At 39.2% G+C, this 17,306-nt stretch overlaps 1 protein-coding gene across 1 annotated transcript in view; it reads left to right on the top strand.

The window, feature by feature from the left end:
* The window catches only part of GOLPH3 (golgi phosphoprotein 3), a 58,455-nt gene extending 48,539 nt beyond the window's left edge, over positions 1–9,916 (top strand). Inside the window, exon 4 of the mRNA XM_003899535.3 lies at positions 7,987–9,916. Coding sequence (XP_003899584.1) covers positions 7,987–8,411 — 425 coding nt within the window. The 3' untranslated portion in view covers positions 8,412–9,916. The remainder of the gene's footprint in view (positions 1–7,986) is intronic.
* The last annotated feature ends 7,390 nt before the right edge of the window (positions 9,917–17,306 follow it).

Raw genomic sequence — 17,306 nt, 5'->3', positions numbered from 1 at the left:
ACATGCAGCCATCTAACAGACTCAGGGTGTTAATGTCAACTCTATATGTTAAATATTAGCAAACATAATGTTTTAAGATAGAAATAGAACTGCTAATAATGTTTATACTGTGATGGATCATTTTGTACATTGTCTAGAGAGCATTGGCTTAACCAGTCTTTGGATCTTTCTCATGTTCTGCTGCCAGTGTTGGCCCATGACTGCTTCTGGTGTTGCAAATTAGAATTTGTAATTTGGTTCCCAACTGACCAAAAGAAGGGTTTCTCAAAGTTGTGGTGAATTTTTTTTGGCAGATGTGTTACAGTGCTAACGATTCTTTTTGTGGAATGTAGAGTGAGCTTTGCCTTCACTTTCCTGTTCTGAAATCCATCTTACACTTAACTGTTAAGTAACATTTTGTAAATGAAGCTTATCAATATAAATGCTAACTGAACTTGGTTCTCACCTTTGGCTGCTGTTGCACTGTCCCCACTTGATTAAGCAGTGAAAAGATGAGAAGTCTAAAAGCTTTTCTCACAAGTATGTAAATACAGTTAGGATTTTGCAAAACAATGTCTATTTGGATTAGAAATTTGGGTAAAACGTGAGACTAATACTTACCAAGGTTCTTTAAAAAACAATATCCTGTGAGTTTTAGCTTGGCTATTGATGCCAGAACATTGCCTGTAGCACTTGAGTTGCTTGCTCTTGACATATATTGGGAATGCTGCCACTTCAGAATAAAGGAACAGAATCCAGAGTGGGAGAAGGAAAAAAAGGACATTTTTTTTAAAGTTAAGAAAATAAGAAAATATCTCCTGGCAAATAACATGTAAAAAGAAGAAAAGAAAAAATATCTACTACTCACCTAATTGAAAGTATCAAGATACCAGCTTGCTGATTTTTTAGTTGTAGTAAAATATATATAAGGTAACTTTTACCGTTTTTACTATATTTAGGCATACAGTTATTTGGCTAGTTTGCTGATTTTAGATTTTTAAAAATTTTCTGTTGCTTCAATATGCGGTGTGGTATCAAACACTAGTTACTGCACTAGTTATTGACATACGTGCTATGAAATTTAAAAGGTGCTCCCAGACTGAAACAATCTTAAAATCCATTTGAGGAACAGTTTTATACATCTAATAATTTAACAGATGAGAGTTTGACAGTGTGGTTCTCTGAAAGTTCAGTAGTTCAGAGAAAAGAAAAATCCTTGGGAACTTTAGTAATTACAAGAGGAAGTGAAACTTAGATTAGGCCTTTGAAGGGTAAGAATGAAATGCAAAGAAAGAAATGTACTTGTTCCGAGGGATTCCTTGCCGAGAAGCCAAGGAATGTTTTAATAAAGAACAGTTTATTTACCTGGGGTAGAGGATACCCAGGGGCTCATTTTATTATTATTTATACTGTACATGTATACATGTTAAAACTGTTTGCCAGGGGCGGTGGCTCACACCTGTGATCCCAGCACTTTGGGAGGCCGAGGTGGGTGGATCACGATGTCAGGAGATAGAGACCATCCTGGCTAACACAGTGAAACCCTGTCTCTACTAAAAATACAAAAAATTAACCGAGCGTGGTGGTGGGCGCCTGTGGTCCCAGCTACTCGGGAAGCTGAGGCAGGAGAATGGTGTGAACCCGGGAGGTGGAGCTTGCAGTGAGCCGAGATCGTGCCACTGCACCCCAGCCTGGGTGACAGAGCGAGAGTCTGTCTCAAAAAAAACAAAACAAACAAAAAAGACTGTTGATAAATTTTAAATATTTTCTGTTTTTTTGGTTTTTTTTTTTGTTTGTTTGTTTGTTTTTTTGAGACAGAGTCTCACTCAGTTGCCCAGGCTGGAGTGCAGTGGTGCGATCTCGGCTCAGTGCAAGCTCCACCTCCTGGGTTCACGCTGTTCTCCTGCCTCAGCCTTCCAAGTAGCTGGGACTACAGGCTCCCGCCGCCACACCGGCTAATTTTTTGCATTTTTAGTAGAGACGGGGTTTCACTGTGTTAGCCAGGATGGTCTCGATCTCCTGACCTCGTGATCTGCCTGCCTCGGCCTCCCAAAGTGCTGGGATTACAGGTGTGAACCACCGTGCCCGGCCAACATTTTCTAATAATTTAAAAGTATACGTATGTTTGACTTGACAAGCAAGTTGAGAGACTACTGTATTTTGTTTTGTTTTGTCTCTGAGATAAAGTCTCGCCATCACCCAGGCTTTAGGGCAGTGCAGTTACTGCAGTCTTGACCTCCCAGGCTCAGTTGATCCTCCTGCCTCAGCCTCCCAAGTAGCTGGGACTACAGGCATGTACCACCATGCCCAGCTAATTTTTGTATTTTTTTGGTAGAAATGGGGTTTCATCCTGTTGCCCAGGCTAAGCCTACTGTTTAAGAATATTTTTTAGCTTCTGAAATCTTAAGGCATGGTTGACCAGTTTGGTCACAAGGAATCACTACACTGCCAAATTTATGGCCAAAGCTGCTTTTAGTTTTGTAACACAATGTCAAGGAAGATAAGTGTTCTTTGCAGTGAAATGATTGAGGTACCTGTCAGCATGTCATTCTCCACTGAAGCGATTGTTGGGCAGTGGACACGAATAATCTTTAAATAACTTTTCCTTTCCATATTTACTTCTCACAATTTCCTTTACAAAAAAAGTAAATATGAATAGATTAATTACATTTTAAATTTGCTTGTATGACTTGTAAAGTCTTTTCACATATATGGTGAATAATTTAGGGACTGAGGACTAACAGCTTGGATCACAGTAACATAAGTATTCACTATTTTAAAAATTGAAGCAGCGAAATCTGTAGAAGCTAGTCAAACTTTTATTGCATCTTCTCCTCAGAGATCCATCTATTGTCTTCCCATCCCACTTACACTGATGTCTTAATGATGCTCAACTCAGGTGTGACTTTATTCTTTTGATTTAGCTTAACTTAATTCTTCGAAAAGGCAGAAATTCTGGAATACCAAGATACTTTGACCACTTGGTTATTACTTTGTGCCTTTTTTCTGTACCACAAATACTGTTAAACAACATTTGGGATATTTCCTACATGGCTTTAGCCTTCTGCTCTTTACATTTCTTCATTTTTTTCTAACACTTGAGGAGATCTGAATAATCTTCTCTTTGTTGGAGTGAGCACATGGGTTTACCCTCTTCCCAGGGAATTACTACAAGATAAGATGGTGGCTGGCTCCCTTTTTATTGCTTCCTTTGAGGCAGAAATGATTGCCAGTAGGAAGGTCCAGTCATAAGTGGAATACTTTATTTGAAGGTGGGTCTGTGTTTAGGCTTTTCTCATTTTTACTAGAAACATTAAACTATAAGTTAGCATACTTTGGAATTGGGAAATTTCCACAGGAACTTCTGTAAAATTTACTAAGTGTAAATTTTCACTGGTTGCAATATGTAAGTTTTAACTAAGGATAAGGTGAGGATAAACCTTAGCATAAGTTCAGTATAAGAGACAGTAGTCATAAACTATTAATCCCACTTACTTCCCATGAGAAAAAATATATTATAGAGCAACATTAGAGGGATGTGTGTGTGGGGTAGGGGGTATTTTTTTGGGGGGAGTGGAGAGCTGCAAAGAGAAGTTTAACTGTAGATCTCTCAGAATAATTCATTTCTTGATTTTTTTCCCCCCGTTGTTTGGCAGTAGATGTTGTTTGGCTAAGATGTCTCTGGAGCATAGAATTCCTTCCTATTTGACTTTGGAAGGTAAAATAAAAATGGATGGCTTGGGAGTCATTTATTCTGCTATACTTTGGTTTTGTGACTACATAAACATATTAAGTCTGTGATACCAAATTAAAATTGATAGGGGATAATACTTTGATAACTTAACAAATTATTCTTTACATAGTTAATCTTAGGATTGAACTGTAGTTTTTAAAATAGGCTTTTATGTAAGTTTGGTTGTTTATTATTTTATGTTGCATTAGTTTAAATTTCCCTAAGTCATATAACACAATAGTTACCCAATTCTAGCCTAGTGTCTTAGGCTGTCTAACACCTGCCATTGACCTTAGAAAACTAAAAGCAAAACTCATACTATTGAAAGATACAGCAGTTATTTATTGGTGAAACATTGGGTTTACACAATTATAAAAAGATGGAAGTGGCCGGGCGCAGTGGCTCACGCCTGTAACTCCAGCACTTTGGGAGGCTGAGGCGGGTGGATCACGATGTGTCAGGAGATCGAGACCATCCCAGCTAACACGATGAAACCCCGTCTCTACTAAAAATACAAAACATTAGCCGGGCGTGGTGGCGGGCGCCTGTAGTCCCAGCTACTTGGGAGGCTGAGACAGGAGAATGACGTGAACCCAGGAGGCGGAGCTTGCGTGAGCTGAGATTGCTCCACTGCACTCCAGCCTGGGCGACAGAGTGAGACTCCGTCTCAAAAAAAAAAAAAAAAAAAAAAAAAAAAGATGGAAGTTACACACTGTTGAAGGATGTGTGCCTCTACTCCAGGGCTTATGCTATTCTGCTGCCTATGTACTTTGTTGTTTCTTTCGTCTGGAATTCAGGCTTCTCTCCCTTTCGTTAGGATATGGTGAATCCTGCTGGATTTCAAGATTTAGCTTGAAGATCCTTTTTTTCTGTAACTTTCCTATGAAATACCCCATCACATTAAACCATAGTCATTTCTTACCCTCTAGGCACTTTGTTCACATTGTTCTTATGGCCCTATTCCCATTTTCTTCTGGCCAGTATAGTTGGTTCTAATATGTAATATATTATGAATGTGACTTTCACTTGATTTTAAATTCCTTCAGGGTTAGAGATGTATCCCAATGTTTGTATTCTCAGTACCTAACAGGGTTCTTAGAACATTATAAATACTTTAAATTCTGCCAGAATGTTTATTCTGCACAAATAGCTAACATTTACTGAGAGCTCACCATGTGTTAGACTTTGTTCTAAGAACTTGATATACCATTTAATCCTTGTGATAGCCCTATGAGCTTGATAAATTTGTTACTTTCACCTTATAGATGAGTAAATGGAGAAATAGATTAAGGTAACTTGCACTAGGACACTAGCAGTTTTTGTTTTGTTTTGTTTTGTTGTGGGTTTTTGTTTTTCAGACAGAGTCATGTTCTTGTCACCCAGGCTGGAGTGCAGTGGCGCAATCTCGACTCACTGCAACCTCTGCCTCACGGATTCAAGCGATTCTGCTGCCTCAGCCTCCCGAGTAGCTAGGATTACAGGCACCTGCTATCATGCCCGGCTAATTTTTGTATTTTTAGTAGAGGTGGGGTTTCACCTTGTTGGCCAGGCTGGCCTTGAACTCCTAACCTCAAGTGATCTGCTCACCTTGGCCTCCCAAAGTGCTGGGATTACAAGCATACCCCCCTCAACGCCTGGCCCCAGCTAACTTGTATATTTTTGTAGAGACAGAGTTTTACCATGTTGCCTAGACTGGGACTGTTTCTGTTGACTTCCCCCTTACTCCTAGTTTTAGGTCATTGTTTTGCTGCTTTGCAAGTTTAGTGATTTTTTTTTTTTGACTTGGATGCTGGACACTGTGAATGTTAAGTGATGAATTTTATGGTCTTTCTTTAAAGAGTGTTGAATTTTGTCTTGATAAGCAACTAAGTTACTTGTGGATCAGCTTGCTTTTAATCTTTTTGCTTTTGTTTTTAGATTTTGAGATGGAGTTTCACTCTTGTTGACTAGGCTGGAGTGCAGTGGCACAGTCTCGGCTCATTGCAACCTCTGCTTTGCAGGTTTAAGTGATTCTCCTGCCTCACCCATCCAAGTAGCTGAGATTACAGGCACCTGCCATGATGCTTGGCTAATTTTTTGTAGTTTTAGAAGAGATGGGGTTTCACCATGTTGGCCAGGCTGGTCTCAAACTCCTGACCTCAGGTGGTCCACCTGCCTGGGCCACCGACAGTGCTGGGATTATAGGCTTGAGCTACCATGCCTGTTCACTTTTAATCTTTATTAGGGCAGGTCTAGGGTGGTCTATACTCTAGGACCGGTTTAATCCTACAACTAAGGTGTGGATTTTCTAGTATTCCTTCTGAATGTCCTTGGTTTTTACTGAGGCCTTTGCTCTCTGGCTAGTTGGCAGTCACATTTTTCCCAGCTCTACTGAACTCTTGGAATCGTTCACTTTCTGGTAGTTGTTCTTTGCCTAGCTTTGTGGAATTTCTCTCCCTAACACGTGTAGCTTAGCTTTCAGCCAAAGACTCAAGGAACACCTTGCTGATTTCTAGACCTCTTTATCTGCGTAGGTCCTACCCCTTCTCCAGTAGTCTGCTTTGCACATTGCAGCTGCCTTAGCTACCCTGAACTCTGATCTCTGCTACCTTAACGTGATGTGACTGTTATGCTCTGCTTGGGGTCTTCCTGCCTGCTCTGCTGCCTGGGACGTGCCTCTAGGTGGTAAGCTTAGGCGGTTTTCTGGCTCACATAGGCTGCACTCATGTGTCACAGTTCTGGGCTGCTTTTTTTTTTTTTTTTTTTTTTTTTTTGAGACGGAGTCTCGCTCTGCCGCCCAGGCTGGAGTGCAGTGGCCGGATCTCAGCTCACTGCAAGCTCCGCCTCCCGGGTTCACGCCATTCTCCGGCCTCAGCCTCCCGAGTAGCTGGGACTACAGGCGCCCGCCACCTCGCCCGGCTAGTTTTTTGTATTTCTTAATAGAGACGGGGTTTCACCCTGTTAGCCAGGATGGTCTCGATCTCCTGACCTCGTGATCCGCCCGTCTCGGCCTCCCAAAGTGCTGGGATTACAGGCTTGAGCCACCGCGCCCGGCCTCTGGGCTGCTTTTGACTAGTGTGTGAAAACAGTTTTTTCATATATTTTATCCAGATTTCTAATTACAGTGAGAGGGCAGTTTTAGGAATGATTACTTCATCATAGGCCTGTGTTCTTTAGTGTTAAGTATAGGAAAATAATTATGTCTGTGTCCAGTTGAATGGTAATATATTTTAAGATAGCAGCTTAAAATTTTAAGATAGTCCGCTAGAACTTTCTTTGATGATGAAAATGTTCTATTCCTGTGGTGTCTAGCCACTGGCCATGTGTCACTATTATATATGTGAAATGTGTCTAGTGCCGCTGAAGAGCTGAATTTTTAAATTAATTTAAATAGCTCTATGTGGGTAATGGCTCCTGTAATGGACAGTGTGGTTGAAGGTTTTCTCTCAGTATTACAAAATCTCGACCTTACAACATTTGCATTTAAAAAAGATGCCTGTGGTTGATCTTTAACATGTTCTAATTTAGAAAAATATTATAGTTTTTTTAAGTACAAAAATAGTTGCATGTTCATTGGAGATCATTTGGAAAATGCAGAAAGCACAAAAAAAGTTTAGCACACATAATCCCAAAGATAAGTAAGATTAATATTTTGATGTATTTCCTTCCAGTTTTCTATAAAGAAGAACCCACTTTAGTGAAAAATCATTTGGTTTTATTTTAAATACTTCTCTCTCAAAAGGAAATGTGTATAGATGGCAAGGTTAAAATTGTGAAAATTTGTGTCCTTCCAGAATTAGCTTTATATTGTCATCTAATAATAGCATGGCCTAAACAGGCTTTCTTACCTCTATAGGCTGTATATATGTAGCAGTTTCAGGAATAACAGTCAGGAAGCTTTTTTTGGGGGGTCTGTTAGTTGCAGACTGGTGTTTAATAGAAAACTTCTTATTTGGCTATTGGCTGCTTTTTGACAGCAGCTAGAAGGAAGCTCAGACATCATATTTGGCTCATTTCCACATAAGACTAAGGGTGACTGACTCTGGTCTGAAGACTGCTTGCAGTTTAGTCGTCTGAGTGACTCTTGTGGCTGAGGATGTGCTGGGTGCTTAGAATCCAAAGGTCTGGCTGGGCTTAAGGGATTCATGGTCTAGTTAGGGAGAAAAACATGGCAGATTTTCTTCTGTTTCTCTTGGGGCAAAATCAGATTTTACTGTTTATTTTAATAGTACAAAATTTTTGCAAAATTAGCAGATAATACTCATCATTTCTAACTTCTGAAATCTTTTGTTTAGGTGAGACATGGAATCCATTAAAATTGCATTATCAGTTAAGAAATGTACGGGAACGATTAGCTAAAAACCTGGTGGAAAAGGGTGTATTGACAACAGAGAAACAGAACTTCCTACTTTTTGACATGACAACACATCCCCTCACCAACAACAACATTAAGCAGCGCCTCATCAAGAAAGTACAGGAAGCTGTTCTTGACAAATGGGTGAATGACCCTCACCGCATGGACAGGCGCTTGCTGGCCCTCATTTACCTGGCTCATGCCTCGGACGTCCTGGAGAATGCTTTTGCTCCTCTTCTAGACGAGCAGTATGATTTGGCTACCAAGAGAGTGCGGCAGCTTCTCGACTTAGACCCCGAGGTGGAATGTCTGAAGGCCAACACCAATGAGGTTCTGTGGGCGGTGGTGGCAGCATTCACCAAGTAACTCTGCTTGGGTTGAACCATTCTCCTTTCTCTCAAGTAAACCAGTAGTTTTTCTTCTGTTGACTTCTGGTTTTCTGTAATTTGTACTTTCCCACACTATAATTGGCTTCTGTTTTACAAAATGGTGGGTGGCTTTTTCTTTTTTGTATGTATACAGGATTCTGCTGGTACGAGAGGCCTTCCTCTTTCTGTTTTTAAAAAAAGTTTTACTGCCATATTGGCATTCCATTCCCTTTTGCCATCCTCACTGTTACCTGTTTTGGGTTTCTGGTCTACTTTGACTTTCAAAGTACCTCCAGCCTCATATGCACAGCTTTTGGATGACCTCAGCTTGAGTTTCTCCATATGTGCATGTACATCTAGCATTCTGCCTACAGTTCAGACAGAAGTCACAAAAAGGCCTTCAACTCACCAAAGGTAAATATCTGTATCTATTAGGACGTTTTATACATAGACTTCAGTTGAGATGTATACTTAGCAAAATTATTTTTAAATTGAAACAGCACAGTAAATACTTAATATAAAATGCCCCTTGGATTTTGCTTCCCATGTAAATCTATTGTATTATTACACTTGTTATAATTTTAACTATAAAGGTCCAGTTGTTTCACAGAGCCAGTCTGGGATGGGCTGCATTCCATTTATGCTGTATATAGTTTGAATTATATATAAATTGCCCCTTCTTCTGCCCACCCCTCCTCCCATCTTAGTATTTTGCAAGATTTAATCGGTTGTACACCTGGTGCCCCTCACTTGCTTCAGTCATGGTTATTTGATGGAGAAATTGACCTGTCATCACTGAAGGAGAGAGAAAAGATGTGTGTCTGATTGGTCCTGGGAATTTTTGAGCTGTGCCATTTATGGTACTCTTTGCCTATGCATCCTCTTTTTAGATTTTTTTAAAATTTTATCTTACTGTTTTTATAATTTCTATTGGGAAGAGGCTTGTGACCAGTACCAATCTTGAGTTTCTTTTTCTGTCTACAGGTAAATTAATGTCTGCTCTGAAATGTCATTTATGTACTCACACGTTCTTGGGGAAAAAAATCAAATGTCAGTCCTAGCAGATGTTGCATGTAAATTGGTAGCAAGTAATGATTACAGCCCAGAGGATTAAGAATTTTGTAACAGAAAGCTCTGCTATGTTTAAATATTTTATATACAATTATGATAATTAGCATTGTCAGACTATAAACCTTTGCTTTTTAAAGTTTATTTTTACTATTTCTTTATCACTGTTTATTGTATCATCACCATTGATTTCATAATGTAAATACTATATATTGAACAAATTAAATGTCAAATTTTTTTATTACCATAGTCCATGTTAATAGTGGGGCTTTCAGGTGTTTAGAGATTTTTTTGTTGTTGTTGTTAACATTCATTGCAAAAGTACTAGATGGTGTATAACTCTAGAGTTGAATTTTAAGGGATTCCCTAATATGTATACTATCTTTTTATCTGAAGTAATAAATAAACTATGATCTTGAAAGTGCCTGAATCAGAGCAAGCATGTCATTTGTATTTTTGTATTCTCATTTAGTTTTCTTAAAATTTTACTTACTATAGCATTGTAATATTTTAATGCAGGGGTTGGGTTTCTTAAAGGGCCAGATAGTAGATATTCTAGGCTTTGTGAGCCACCTGCTGTGTCAGTTGCAACTAGTGAACTTGACTGAATGAAAACTGTTATAGATAATACAAATCAATTGGTTAAGCTGTGTTCCAATAAAACTGTATTTGCAAAAACGGCGCTGGTTAAGGCCCCAGTTTTAATGCATGGAAAAAAGACATTTTTCTATCCATTGAAATAACCTTCTTTACCTTCAAAAATGACACTGCTGGTGGTAACTACATGTAGGAATTATTAACTTAAAGTTTCTTCCCATAAAGTAGATATTGGGAAACTGATACCAGTTTACTGGAATTTCTTATCGAGTGAAAAGTTCCTGTTTTTCACTTGAGACAATGTTAGAGCTGAGGTAATAGATTTCTGAGGTATTCACTTCAGCAGCAGCATCAGTATTCCCAAGCAAGGGGGAAAAGGGCCTCGCCTGAACTTCTGTCAGTGTTTGTTCTAGACCAGAGTACACACTTAGCTCTACCTGTGTGTGGCCCCAACTTCAGTATGTTTCCATATCCAGAGGAGAGGAAGTGTAGTAAAATCTGGGGGTGGTAGTAGTGGTGTTATCAAGAACTCTTTGTCCTGTGGAATATTGTTGCTTTCAGTCCTCTTGAAAGCAGGAATGATGTGACTCCCTGGAAATAAATATTGTCTGTGTTAAGAGCAGTACTTCCATGGGTTTATGCCAGTTTGATTAAAAGCCTTTACGTAGATATCTACTGTGCAGAGAATTAGTAGTTGCTGTTTATTTTTTGGTGGCTTCGTATGTTTTGTAATTGATTGAGTGTTCCTTAAAATAACCTGATTGGCACAGTGTGCTAACAGAAGCTTAATAAGCACATGCTATTTTATATCTCATTTTGACCTCCCCAAATTCCAGTTACTATCTTCACTTTGTGAAGAACAAGCTCAGAGAGGAGAATTTGCTCATTGTCACATTATCTACTGACTGTACGAGCTTTTAATCCTAAGGCGATTGAAGAACAGTGATGGCATTCAGCTACAATTGTTCCTTTCTTAACATGGGCACTGGGAGGGGGCTTCCTTTCCCTAACAGAGACAGAACAGGCATGCAAAATACTCTCATGGTGTTGCAAAATAAAAAGATTAAAGAACATCTCTATTCTAATATCGTGGTATAACTTACATAAATTATCTTTTGGGGATGAAAAAGTTGACTAATTGTGTATATTCTCAAAAGAAAGCAGAATTGTCTAATCACCAGGAAAGTCCCTGGCCTCCTGAAGCAAGGTCGATCAATGATCTCTGACTCGTTCCACCACTCAACCCTTCTTACTGTTCGTGAACAGATAAGTACAATACTCTGAGTGTAGTAAACCCTTGAATTTGGTCATCTCCCAAAAGAAAGAAAAAGGGGCTAGGGCCTGATTGGTTCAGTGGCACATGGGACCAGTAAGTAGTGACACCCAGCCTGATACTGTCAAGGGTCCATGGCTGCCAGGCCTGGCTACTCCCACCCAGCAGTCACAAGTTTATGTGAGGTATTTATGAAGTTTACTTTCCAACTCTGTGGCTTCTCTATCTTTTATTAACTTATATATTGTGAGATAATACTGCTCCATTTCACTTTTGTCCGGATTAAGATGACCGACAAACTGACGTAGTTCCAATTCATCTCATCCCATTGGGTCCCAGGATGACATGCTTGACTGTTGTAAATTCTGCACAAATGTCATACATTCTGTAACAGCATCAGTAAAGTGGTGGTATTAATGTTCATGACCTTGCAGGCTCTCCTTCAAAGGGGTATGGACGGTAACATGGTTTGGTTAAACTGGTAGTCATACTTTCTTAGCCCAATGTTAGAATTATACAGATATTTACTCCTGATAGAACAGTTGGTGTAGTATGGTTCCCATTAGTATCATTATACACTGATGTGCATTTTACTTTTTGTGCTTACGTTGTGGAGAGATTTCAGGGTAAGTACACGTAATACTTTTGAATGGCGTTGTTGTATAGCTTAGTTAAATCTCCCATTAATGGACATTTAGATGATTCTCCAAAAAAAGTATTGTAGCATACTTTTTTTATGTCTTTATTTCTCATTTCTCTAGAAGGATTTAAGAGAAATGGATTTGCTCAAATAATATACCTTGAAAATGTAAAAGATAAATAGCCAAATTGATTTCTAAGATTTATGGTAACTTAAGCTCTTGACAATAAGGTGAATGCTGGTTTTCCTATACCTTAGCCAATACTGTAGAGCAGTGGTCCCCAACCTTTTTGGCACCAGGGACCAGTTTTGTGGCAATTTTTCCACAGACCAGGGGGTCGAGGTGGTTTCAGGATGAGACTGCTCCACCTCAATCATCAAACATTAGTTAGATTTGGTGCACAATAGGGTTTGAGTTCCTATGAGAATCTAATGTGGCCGCTGATCTGACAGAAGGTGGAGCTCAGGTGGTAATGCTCGCTTGCCTGCTGCTCACCTTCTGCTGTGTGGCTTGGTTCTTACCAGGCCACCGTTACTGGTCCATGGCCTGGGGATTGGGGACCCCTCTGTGGAGGGTATCATCACTCGTAGTCTGTTTTAATTATTGAGGGGTTATCATTTACCTCCCTTTTGGTAATTTGTATTTTTTCTGTGAATTACCCGTTCGTGTTCTTTATTCATTTTTCTAAAGGACATTAATCTTTTTATGTATTAATTCACGAGGACTTAAGCCTGTATCTATGATGCAGTTGGTTTTCCCAGTCTTTGGAGCTGGCAAATGGTAAGTTTTGCTTTTGCTTTCTTTAACATTCAGAAAAGTGTAAGCTGCAGTGCTTGAGCATGCAATTTGTGGAGATCCTTCTTCTAAAGAGAGATGTCTGGTGGTCAGATTTGATATATATTAACTTTGGGAGGGTGTGATCAGATTTAAAAATGGAAAGTCAAATGTGTAGGTTAAGAATATATATGTATATAAGCATTTCATTAAAAGTTTTTATGATTAAAATATAAATGGAAAATCTCATAAGCAAATGTTTACGTTAATTACTTAAAGCACACATGTTTACAGCCATTACCCAGGTCAGGAGACAGAACCTTGCCAGCCATACCCAGAAGCTGTTCAAGTCTTTCTCCCAATTACAGTCTTCGTAAGACTAAGTACTGTTCTGACCCAGTGTGCATCTTTAATTGTACTGTTTTGTTTCATTTGATATGTCTTTTAAGTTTTTTTTGAATCTGTAGGTTCTTCCCCCTATCTTGCTCTTGTTTTCCCTTTGCAAAATATTTGTTGATGAAATTGGATCATTTGTCTACTGTAGATTTTTCCAAAGTTTGGATTTTGTTGATGGTTTCCATATGGTGTGATTTAAGGTGTTTCTTTAACTTATACACTGCATTTCCCAAGAATTGGTAATTGGCTGTAGGGGCTTAGATTCAGCTTTGTTTGTGTAGGCAACACTATTTAATCAGTGGTGGTGTATGCTTCCACCAGGAGGCAGTGTCTCATATTCTCCTTTTGTGAGGTTAGCAGCCTTGCTGTTCAATTCTTAGATCCTGTGATTTATTGGGGTTGCAAAGTGATATTTTAATTATTATTATTTATTAGCTAGAATATTTCTATAAAGAGATGTCTGCATTACATTTTACTATAATTCATAGAGGGAAGGTAGAATAATTCTTACAGTTTATTTACCTATTTTCAAAATACAGCTGGTTCCCTGGCATCTGCCAAAAATAACTTTAATTTTTAAAGTATTATTAACTTATGGAAACACATTCTGTTTAAATTGATAAATAATAATTGTGTATATTTATGGTTATAATGTAATATTTTAGTCTTTGTACACATTGGAGATTCAGTCAAGCTTATTAAAATAACCATCACCTTACCAACTTATTTTTTTGTGTAAGAATACTAAAAATAGTCCTTTTTAGCAATTTTGAAACACACAATACATTATTATTAACTGTTGTCACCATGCAATGCAATAGATCACAAAACTTGATTCCTCCAGTCTGAGACTTTGTATCCTTTGAACAATATTTGTTTCCCTATCTCTCCCCTTTCCCTCAGTTTCTGGTAACCATTTTTCTACTCTTTTTCTATGAGATTGGCTTTTTTAGATTACACATATAAGCGAGATCATACAATATTTGTCTTTTTTATGCCTTATTTCACTTAGTGTAATAGAATAATCACTCTTTTTTGTGTTTTGATCTACTACAGTTATTAGCCCTAATAATGCTCAAAATGTCCTATCTTTGACCAGCGGAACTCTCGTCAAGGATCTGGAGTCCTTTTGATAGTTTTAGTAGTCTTTGATAACTTCCTGGTATGGCAAGATGTTTCAGGTTCATTTTGTATATTTCCTACCCTGTATCTGGAATCATCTATTTTCCCAACAAGCCATGGTTTAAAAGAGCATGCTAAAAGAGCATGAATATAATAGTATAGTTTGTATATAGTCACAATTTTGTGAGTCTGTGGCTTTGTAGATTCTGAATTTAGCTTCATGCTTAGAAGAGCTTACTCACTTCATGATTAAAGCAATATATTTAGGTTTTTGGGGATTGTTTTTGTTTTTGTTTCCTTTCTTGCTTTTAAATCTTTGACCCCTTTGGAATTTTATTTTGATGTCAGGGATTTTGTTGCAAATGGACTAGCTTTTTCCTCTCTCCAAAATACCTAGCCAATTTTCTCAACACCAGTTTTTGAATATATTGAATAACCGGTGTGTGTGTGCATGGTGTTTTGTTTTTATTTTGTTGCTGATGATTTAAAATGCCCCTTTTTTGTTGAATTTGGAATTACTGTGTATTTGGGTCTGTGTTCTACTGGTTTGCCTGTCTAGTTCTATAGTAGAGGAGCCACCATTTTAATTATTACAGATTTCTGATAATATTTTAATACCAGTTCCCCTCTTACTCTGCCTTTTCAAATTTCTTCTGGCTGTTTTTATGTGTTTATCCCACCAGATGGACTTCAGGATAAATTTGTCAGGTTAAAAAATTTGAGATTATGATTGGACTTATATTTATAAATTAGTTTGGGGAGAATTGAGATCTTTATAGTATTGAGTCATCCTGTCCAAGAAGCTATACATATATTTTACCCCCCCTTTTTTAGTTATCTCTTATGTCCCTTAATAGAGTTTTATAATATTTTTAGGTCTTGCCAGTTCTTGCTAAGAATAAATTTATATTTTCAGTTGCTGGCATTCATAATAGAGTATTTCTCCCATGGTATATTCTAACTGGTTATTATTTATAGAAAAGCTGTTGTTGGCTAGGCGCGGTGGCTCACGCCTGTAATCCCAGCACTTTGGGAGGCCGAGGTGGGCAGATCACGAGGTCAGGAGATCGAGACCATCCTGGCCAACATGGTGAAACCCCATCTCTACTAAAAAAACAAAAATTAGCTGGGTGTGGTGGCACGTGCCTGTAGTCCCAGCTACTTGGGAGGCCAAGGCAGGAGAATGGTGTGAACCCGTAAGGTGGAGGTTGCAGTGAACTGAGATTGCGCCACTGCAATCCAGCCTGGCGACAGAGGGAGACTCCGTCTTAAAAAAGAAAAGCTGGCCAGGCGCGTTGACTTCCGCCTGTAATCCCAGCACTTTGGGAGGCCGAGGCGGGTGGATCATGAGGTCAGGAGATCAACACCATCCTGGCTAACATGGTGAAACCCCGTCTCTACTAAAAATACAAAAAATTTGCTGGGCGTGGTGGTAGGCGCCTGTAGTCCCAGCTACTCGGGAGGCTGAGGCAGGAGAATGGTGTGAACCTGGGAGGTGGAGCTTGCAGTGAGCCGAGATGGGGCCACTGCACTCCAGCCTGGGCAACAGAGTGAGACTCCATCTCAAAAAAAAAAAAAAAAAAAAAAAGCTGTTGTTTTGGTGAATGTTAATTTTTGTAGCCACCATACTGAATTCTATTTTAATAGACTTTCAACTGGAACTTTTGTGTTTATGTGTACCCAAGTTTTGTCATGTGCAAATCATAATACTTTTTGCTTTTGTTATTTATAGCTGTTTTTTAGAATTTTACATAATTGGGCCTGGTACAGTGGCTCACACCTGTAATCCCAGCACTTTGGGAGGCTGAGGTGGGAAGATCACTTGAGAGGAGTTCAAGACCAGCAACATAGAGAGGCCCTGTCTCTACAAAAAATAAATAAAATTTTACCTAATTGTATTGGCTTATACCTCCAGAACACTGCTTTTCTTTTTTTTTTTCTTCTTTTTTTTTTTTTTTGAGATGGAGTCTCGCTCTGTTGCCTAGACTGGAGTGCAGTGGTATGATCTTGGCTCACTGCAAGCTCTGCCTCCTGGGTTCACGCCATTCTCCTGCCTCAGCCTTCTGAGTAGCTGGGCCTACAGGCGCCCGCCACCATGCCCGGCTAATTTTTTGTATTTTTAGTAGAGACGGGGTTTCACCGTGTTAGCCAGGATGGTCTCAATCTCTTGACCTCGTGATCCACCCGCCTTGACCTCCCAAAGTGCTGGGATTACAGGCGTGAGCCACTGCGCCCGGCCCTTAGAATATTGCTTTTCAACGATCATACTTCTGAGCATCCTGCGCATGTGTATTCCTGATGAATGGGAATGTTTCTGAAGTTCCTCCATTAGAGCATGATGCAGGCTTTAATGTGTCTGTTGACACCATTCATTCATTCAGATGGAGTTTCGCTAGTCACCCAGGCTGGAATGCAGTTGACACAATTTCGGCTCACTGCAACCTCCACCTCCCGGGTTCAAGCGATTCTCCTGCCTTAGCCTCCTGAGTAGCTGGGATTATAGGCGCCTGCCACCACGCCCTGCTGATTTTTGTATTTTTAGTAGAGATGGAGTTTCACCCTGTTGGCCAGGCTGGTCTCAAACTCCTGACCTCAGATGATCCACCCTCCTCGGCCTCTCAAAGTACTGAGATTACAGGTGTGAGCCACCGCACCCAGCCTGTGGCCATCTTTCATGATGATTCTTTTTCTCTTTTGTCCTGTTAATGTAATGTACTACATCTATAGATTCTTAATTTCAAACTGTTCACATATTCCTGGAATTAACATCAGTTGTGCATGTTTTCTGTAATGTACTGTAGAATTCTATTAGCTAACATTTAATCAGGATTTTTCAAGTTCATCTTCAATGTCACTTAGATGTCTACAATTTAATTTGACTTGTTGCTTCTAATGTGGCTTTGGTTTGGTAAGGTGATTGCTTTAGTTTTAGTTCTACTAGATCTATATTAATCTCAAGTTTTCGTATTGCTTTTTCGATCTTGTGCTTCTTAGAAGCCACATTTACTTAAGTATATTGAGA

The sequence above is a fragment of the Papio anubis genome, chromosome 5 (assembly GCF_008728515.1).
Source record: "Papio anubis isolate 15944 chromosome 5, Panubis1.0, whole genome shotgun sequence".
NCBI classification, from domain to species: domain Eukaryota; kingdom Metazoa; phylum Chordata; class Mammalia; order Primates; family Cercopithecidae; genus Papio; species Papio anubis.
Note: the sequence above shows the minus strand (reverse complement) of the source record. Positions and strands in the feature narration are given on the sequence as shown.